Here is an 8,440-nt window from a genome sequence, read left to right as displayed (position 1 = left end):
TTGTAAGGACCAGACTAATATCAAAGGGGGCGTAGCTCAGATGGTAGAGCGCTCGCTTAGCATGCGAGAGGTACCGGGATCGATGCCCGGCGCCTCCAAATTCTTTATTTTTATTATTAAAATAAATTTTATTTAAGTAATACTGTACGATATTGTATATCCCGTTCTGGAAAATCTAAAGCGCGAATTGGTAGAAATTAATGCTCTTACGTTCCATACAAACTACCTTATTCTTGATAAGCAGATTCTTAAGGGTGATAGTGCATAATTCGAGTGAGATTAAATATTCTTGCAATGTATCAAATGTTAGAAATACATATACCATGTGTATTGAGACTACAATCTGGACTTGTGCATTGTATCTAGTGCTAGTATCTTCACGAAGACGTAAAATATGTTTTATATTTATAATGTAATACTTACGTATGTATACTTAATGTATATACTTTTATAAATTTAATACATAAATAATAAAATTACCAATATTTGTCATCATTACCTGCTATCCTACACAACTACTTCTTTCAGCAGGCGGCAACATATGATAATATTTCTTTAAGACTACAAGACAAGCGTCTATCACAGCAGTTTCGGACTGATCATTCTCTAAGCCACCTAAAAAGAGATAGAAGTTTATTTTATACGTGTTTAACATTTTCATATTAAATTGTATTCTGCTGTATCTAAATTTACTTAATGTTTTCAGTAAATGTTTAACTTCACTAATAGAGTACCTTTGAAAAATAATTAGAATAGATGTTATAATTAAAAATATTATAATAATTATATTTATTTATCTCTAATATTGTAATTAAAAAATATATTTGAGATAATAAATATCGTTCTTTTGTATCTTCCTTTATAATACATATAGAAAATATAAAATTTGATTAATATTCCCAATCAGCCAATATATCCTATTTTATAAGAGTGTCATGCATATATATTAAGTAATGTGTAATAAATAGCAAACGTTCAATCTGTAACACAAGAGAAACAAATAAGATTTCATTCATGAATTTCCAACATAAAACAATTTGTACATGTTTACACGTTCAATTCGATATTGTTTTTGTGAATTTTGAACACGTGCTCGTTCTGTATATATTCAAACATTCATTTGGCACAGTAGATCTATATCAACTACAAAACCGCTTTGAACTGCTTTAAAGTGCATTGACCATCATGACTTCAGTTATTGCACTACTGCAGACAGCCACCTACGTCATCAAGGTCGTTATTTAATCCAATCCACGCACTTGCGAGTTTCACGTCGAATGTTTCATATAGTGCATTTGAGCTATAATAACCGTACATTATGTTATATTTTCGACTCGCTAACACTTATATACAAGTATAATAATAATGATTTTCCCACTGCAATCAGGAAAATTGCAAATTCCACGAGAGTTACTTCGTTCGTGTAGTCGTTATAGATAATACACTTTACATTGTAATTCCTTTATTAATATTATAAATTTGGTAAGAATTACGTAATATTTACAATTGTAGGAGATATACTGTACTTTTTAATACGATTTAGTATTCATTAAGATGAGCTTTACTGTACTCGAGAAAATAGAAATATTATATGCCGTAGTCATATTACTGTTGATAATGTGTAATATAGCTGAATAAGATGCTGTATATGTATATATACATATATTCTCGCGAAGCTTATCAGAAGATAAATATTATCCCCTTCCCATGAAACGTGGAATTTCCCGTTATAATTTAAATGTCGATGTTAATTACAGAAAATTAATTAGTGATAGTTTGATAAAACAAACCACATTAATTCTAGCAAAATATTAATATTCTAAATTAAATGCAAAAACAAATGATGATAAGTCTAAGAACACGACCCTGAGAACAAAAACTTCATTATTGAGATATGGCACAGCCTTTTTTTTAACCTAATTTGCTATAAGTATATGAATTATCATTATCATTTATATTTATAGCTTTCACTTCATTTTACACTTGTAATTATTCATCTAATTGGATACAAAATTAATGATTAGTGATCTAAATTAAAAAAAAAAATACATTAATAAGAGAAATGTATAATATACGGAAGTGCAAGGACATTTGTAAAATATAGCCAATTAGAATTATATCTACAATATTGTTTGGAAGTCTAAGCTCAGCTGATGCGACTGGTTCTCATAGCAAATGCTTGCACGCGCTAGCAGTCGTCATCCATGAAGACAAGGAACACTTTTAGCATTAGTCTATTCTTTACAAGGTCCGCTACGTATGTACACATCTTCAAAGTGTATTAATACACTTTTACTTAAAGTTACTCCATTGAACTCTGGCATTGTGCTCTGTAACATACTGGCGGTACGCCAGGGTTACGCAAGTCGTGCCCCGCTGACCTCCTTCTTCATGAGGGATTGACCTTGTCTTTCGTTTTTTGTTTTAAACAACGCAAATTTGAAATTACCTCAAAGGTGATCGTAATACATGCGTACAGAACCGAGATTGTACTTATCGGATCCCCCTGCTTATAATAATAATTAAAAACATATATAGAAAATGTTTACAGTAAAAATGATTACCAGCGACGATACAACATCATGCACACGTGCAATTAGTGTTAAATGATATGTATAATGTCTGTTTCATATCACGACAATCCTGTTAAAATGAACGAAAATCACTCGGATATCTTCATTCTTGACATAGTGTTTTCGTTTTCCTTTATACACTTCCTACTTGTAAAGATAATTTTTATTTTGTAAAGATGATTTTATAGAAATTGTACTCACATAACAATTATAGGGACATAGAAATATATATTAGATGTTTCTATGACATAGTAAAATAATTGTAAATTCTACCACAATGCTGCATGGAGACTAACAAAGATGGATGAATCACGCGGGTATTTCAAATATGCTTATGATTTATTGAATTTAGCTTGTTGGAATTTGTATATCTGCACGTTGAAAAAACTTTTATATATTATTAAAATTTAATATTGCAACTATTATAGTTGTTTATTGACGTTTATTGACTTAAATTGAAGTCGTCAATCAATTTATATTTGTAGAATTTATATTTTATATTTATGTTTGCTCTAAATTTCATATTTATTTGGCCACTATTTTTATATTCGAAAGTAATTTTCGTATAAAAAGTGTTAAACAAAATAAATTATTCAATGTTTCATGGAAATAAATTCCCGCCAAATTGTTTCATATCTAGAATACTTTGACACTAGCGACAATTTCCATGAATTGTACCGGAAGTGCATCATAAGCGCGGTTAAACGAGCGATTTCGAAAGAGGTGAGTGTGAACGTATTTTATCAAGTCGTTGCACGCGTGGCGACCGTGAAAATAAGTCAGGAAAGCGCAGTGTCGCAAGACACTAAAGAAAGGTTACGAATTCAAGCACTGAATACGCGTTTGAAGTGCATTAAGTGTCAGGGTCCCAAGGTGCGGCCGTGCCAGAAGATTGAACCTGCGCAGAACTCTACACGTGACCTGCGCAGCTATTCTTAGCAGAGGTCCGTTCAACGAGAAGAACTCTGCCTCGCTCACTCGTCGTCCGGCGCGCGTCCGAAACGTAGGAGTTGGATTCTCCTCTTTCTTTTGTTAACCCGTTTTCACATTTCAAACTACCCGATACAATATGTCTGGTCTTGCGGATCCAGTGGCATTCGCCAAGGATTTCTTGGCTGGTGGTGTAGCCGCCGCAATCTCGAAAACGGCAGTCGCTCCCATCGAACGTGTGAAGTTATTGCTGCAGGTACAGCATATCTCTAAGCAGATTTCCGAAGAACAGCGTTACAAGGGTAAGCTCCACAATAAAACAATTATATTCGTTCGATAATTTAAGGAAAAGTAGTAAAAACGGAAATAATATCAGCTAAAGTATGCGAGTCGTACAAAACTACTGTGTGTAACAGTAGAAAGATAACGATGTTCCAAGCATGTGACAGTTTAAAGCATTTTCGTGGTATTAGTTTCTTAAAATTGCTGAGCGTTTCCGTTAAGTTCATCCACAATGGTTAGGTATGAGATTCCCGTTATGTAATGCTGTATCGTCCTACATGCAAGTATCCTATATGCAATACGTCAGTACTATTTAGCTTTAATGTTCTACTTTATATAACAAAGATGAAGTTTCGGGTCTTACATAACTTTTGCAATATCGATTGAATAGGAAGTCGTGGTTTTGTGACAGACGAGTCGGTCGATATTTTATAAGATGACTCGTCTACCAGATGGCACTGTATGGCTTTGCTCTTTGTACGGGACTCGCGTGTGCCGATCGATGACTGTGCGGTTCAATATGGCTGCTCCTTTATACTGCAGAATTTAACTGAGTTTCCAAGTTTCAGCAATGGGCATATAAAATAATACTTATCAAAACTATCTTAACTATTATTTTAGATGCAATAATTAATAAAATTATGAAAAATAATATATATTCCAGTTAAAAAAAGGAAAAACGCTACTAACGCGCATTATTTTTTAGTAATAATTTGAATTGCAGTCTCTCCTTTTCGTCATGTACATTTATAGAAAATAATGTATACTATCAGCTCTTTTTGGCATGTCTTATTACTAACTATAACATTTAAGTTATATTTAAGTAATTTGTCTTCATGACCTTGGAGATATTTCTCTACTTGAAAGTTGAAATATAGAAGTATTATTTCGACGTTCTGTAACATCACTTTACATACATAAAGTAGCTCTAAATTAAAAATATGAAATATTACAAACAGTTCTAAATAAATATCTATTAATTGTTTATAACATAATGACAATTTCTTTGGTTTTATGTATATTTGTCCAATAATGTCTATATAAAATGTCTGTATTATTACATAAAAATTTATTATTTATAGAAATTTTTATGCAGTGATTCAGACATTTCTGTGTTAAAATATAATATTTTAAACTGCCAAAATGAAGAAATGATTAATCATGTCATTCGTCATTTCTGCAAAATAAAATACTGTTTAAGACAGAGAAATAAAGAATTTACCATTATGTTCTAGGTATGGTTGACTGCTTTGTGCGCATTCCAAGAGAACAAGGATTCCTAAGTTACTGGCGTGGTAATTTCGCTAATGTCATCAGATACTTCCCAACACAGGCTTTGAACTTTGCCTTCAAAGACAAATATAAGCAAATTTTCCTTGGCGGTGTTGACAAAAACACACAATTCCTGCGTTATTTTGTTGGTAATTTGGCCTCTGGTGGTGCTGCTGGTGCCACATCACTGTGCTTTGTCTACCCACTTGATTTTGCCAGAACAAGGTATTTTATACACTCTATTTTTTCACTTATTGTTGATTATAAAATATTTTATAAATAATAAAAGTTTCTATAAAATGATAATACCTAATGGTTATTCTTACAGGCTGGCAGCTGATGTAGGCAAAGCTGGTGGTGAACGTGAATTTACAGGTCTTGGTAATTGCTTAACCAAGATCTTCAAGGCTGATGGTATTACCGGCCTTTATCGTGGCTTCGGAGTATCCGTCCAGGGTATCATCATCTATCGTGCCGCCTACTTCGGTTTCTATGACACTGCCCGTGGTATGCTGCCAGATCCGAAAAAGACACCATTCCTTATTTCATGGGGTATTGCTCAGGTAAAGGGCTTTCACCTTGACTTTGGTTATACATGTATAATCTGTGTATTAATACTTTTTATAATTTTTTGTGCAGGTTGTCACAACTGTCGCGGGTATTGTATCTTATCCATTTGACACAGTACGTAGGCGTATGATGATGCAGTCTGGGCGTGCCAAATCCGACATTTTGTACAAGAGTACCCTTCATTGCTGGGCCACTATCTACAAAACAGAGGGTGGTAACGCTTTCTTCAAAGGAGCGTTCTCCAACATTCTTCGTGGCACGGGTGGTGCGCTTGTGTTGGTACTTTATGATGAAATTAAGAATCTTCTTTAAGATATTATAACGATCTTCACCTCATTACCTTCAGAGCTATAATTACAAGTACCATTTTTATTACCCTCACCATCCAATGAAAAAACAGTTATCAGACCGAGTGATTTCCAGACTGAGGAAACATACAAACTGTTAAGAAATTAAAAAATAATTTAGACTTCTGGTCGTTCAGTAGCAATTCACAAAATACATGAAACTCGGCAGAATAATGTATCTTGACTATAGAAGAGAATTCGCTTAATTTATTGCCGGATTCAGTATTTTTCTTGCTGTGGTTCACATGTCCTATTTTCATATTCCATTATTGTAAGGGGAGATAAAGAAAGGATATATTTATAAATATATCTGAAAAATAAACAGCAAATCATGGATATATGAAATACTTGATACATGTGACTATGTAGGCGATGGTCGGGACATAAAGTAGGAAAAATAATTGTCTCAAAAAAAAAATAAAAAGTAAAAACAAGCGTATACAATTGAGCAAGAGAAGGACGCGCGGCGAAATATCATTACGGCGATGGCGGGGGCGCGTAGACTTGGGCTGCCCTCCGCCCTTGTTCTCGGCCCATTGTAGATAATTAATAAATAATCATATTAACGATATCAAACGAATCCATCGAGTTTCAATAAACAGTAATTTAATTTCGCACTCCAGAACAACTACGTGTAAGATAATGAGAAGCGTTACTTGTGAGAGTATGCATCCAAGATGTTTAAGTTAGGATGTGTACAACAAAATCAATAAAAGCGATAATAATGTGTATCTTGCAATCTTTTTATTCCTTAAAACTATTCTTTTTTATTTTATATTTAATTTATCAAGAAGTAAACACCACCATATAAGATAAGACAAGTCATTGTTTGTTCATTCAATATAAACATCTTGGAAATAAATAGTATAATATTCTTATATAGTAAAACTATATTTTCCTGAAAGAATACTGACATACAGTACACATTACACGTTTCATACAGTGTGGCATTAATACAAACACTCCAAACAAAAAGCAAAACTTACTCTTAACATCATTAATCTACTGATGCAGCAAATTAATGACTTTAAATAAACACACTCTTAAAATTTTTATTCCCATCCTGTCTAAGATGAATTTTTTGGAATGATCTTAAAAATACATATAAACTTTGTCATATAATAATATAGTATTTTATATATGAAAATGTTAAATCTTCTTGTGAAATTATTTTATATATTTTTATGTAGTATTCCTAATAATTCAGCGAAAAGGATGTAATTGAACTTTGTTGCTTACATTTCATATTTATATAATACAAAAAGAGATCCATGGAATTCCAAAAAGGAATGACAGGAAAGCTTGGGACATAATATAAAATAGTGGACTTTATATACAGTGTTTTGAGCGACAAACATTAAAAAATATATCATACAGTTACTCTATCTGAATCTCCTGCAACTAAGTCGAGCATTCGAGATATACCTGGCAAATTTAAAATAATTCTCAAACCAGGCACTTTGCGCAAAATATTTATTGCAACTGGGAAAAAACCACTGTAAAATTAATAATAAACATTAAAATATTTGTTAACTGCATAAATGGGTATTTAGTAATTAATGAATATACACACCCAAATAATAATATAAAACCGTAAGTTTCTAGAATCATGCCTACGATAGGCCAACCTGTAAGTACCACGATAATACCTCCTAAGAAAGATACACTGGCTTTTATCTTATGTCTTTGAAAAAAAAAGCTGAGAGTTCTCTTTGGTCCAATTACACATCCTAATCCAGATATAAACAGAATCTGTAGAGGAATAATTACTTCAGAATGATACAGTAATTTAAGTTTGCAAAAATGTAATAAAGTAATTCTTACATTGCCTATTGCGAGGAGACCCTTATCAAAAAGTAATAAGACACCAAGAAAAAGAAATGATACTCCAAATCCAACAAGTCCCACTCCGATTTCTAAAATCAATATCTTATTATTATACGATCTTTCGAAACTCACGTTTCGTATACAGTGTACCATGCAAATTTTATAGACTGTAAAAGATTTTGTACATAGTAGAAGTTATTTGTTACTTACTTAATGTGTCCGTGGCTTCAAACATTATTTACGATTTGTGTATAATTGTGAACCTTTAAATTTTATCGCAATAATACTTCTTATGTGATTCAGATAATAATTTCAACGTGTGCATAACCTAACCTAAGTCCACGTCATTAATTGTGATGTGACACTTTCCAACTAAGCACTATTGCTAGTCACCGTTTAAAAAACGTACATTGAATACCGTATTGACGTTTTAATGAACACTTTAACATTATTTCTACACAATTTTGATGTATTGGATATTTATTAATGATACGAACGCCATAATAGACGTACGCGTGTATACATATACACAAGAGGTTTATCGTGTGATTTTTTTCACTTGCTTCACATGATTACGTAGAAAAATCAATATATTTATTAAAATATAGTTAAAAAATTAATAAATGAAGAAACAGTTAA

The 8,440-nt window shown here is 32.3% G+C and overlaps 2 protein-coding genes, 1 long non-coding RNA gene and 1 other non-coding gene across 4 annotated transcripts; 2 read left to right on the top strand and 2 right to left on the bottom strand.

Annotated features, from left to right (window-relative positions):
- Positions 1-25: 25 nt before the first annotated feature.
- Trnaa-agc (transfer RNA alanine (anticodon AGC)) lies at positions 26-98 on the top strand. The gene has a single exon. It is a non-coding gene; the product is annotated as a tRNA-Ala (tRNA).
- Positions 99-3,533: 3,435 nt separating this feature from the next.
- Ant (ADP/ATP translocase) lies at positions 3,534-6,713 on the top strand. Its single transcript, XM_076907204.1, has 4 exons — positions 3,534-3,805; positions 5,021-5,282; positions 5,386-5,620; positions 5,697-6,713. Exons 1-4 carry the CDS (start codon positions 3,643-3,645, stop codon positions 5,937-5,939), a joined length of 903 nt encoding a protein of 300 aa, XP_076763319.1. The 5' UTR covers positions 3,534-3,642; the 3' UTR covers positions 5,940-6,713.
- LOC143431001 (uncharacterized) lies at positions 3,595-4,257 on the bottom strand. Its single transcript, XR_013102677.1, has 2 exons — positions 4,150-4,257; positions 3,595-4,059 (listed from the first exon to the last, which is right to left on the bottom strand). It is a non-coding gene; the product is annotated as an uncharacterized LOC143431001 (long non-coding RNA).
- A 133-nt stretch (positions 6,714-6,846) lies between the features above and the next one.
- LOC143430865 (vesicle transport protein GOT1B) lies at positions 6,847-8,334 on the bottom strand. The gene is made up of 4 exons (XM_076907338.1): positions 8,012-8,334; positions 7,799-7,890; positions 7,548-7,726; positions 6,847-7,470 (listed from the first exon to the last, which is right to left on the bottom strand). The coding sequence occupies exons 1-4, from the start codon at positions 8,034-8,036 to the stop codon at positions 7,344-7,346; spliced, it is 423 nt and encodes a 140-aa protein (XP_076763453.1). The 5' UTR covers positions 8,037-8,334; the 3' UTR covers positions 6,847-7,343.
- Positions 8,335-8,440: the final 106 nt, after the last annotated feature.

The sequence above is a fragment of the Xylocopa sonorina genome, chromosome 1 (genome assembly GCF_050948175.1).
Source record: "Xylocopa sonorina isolate GNS202 chromosome 1, iyXylSono1_principal, whole genome shotgun sequence".
NCBI classification, from domain to species: Eukaryota; Metazoa; Arthropoda; class Insecta; order Hymenoptera; family Apidae; genus Xylocopa; species Xylocopa sonorina.
This window is presented reverse-complemented; position numbering and strand designations above follow the sequence as displayed.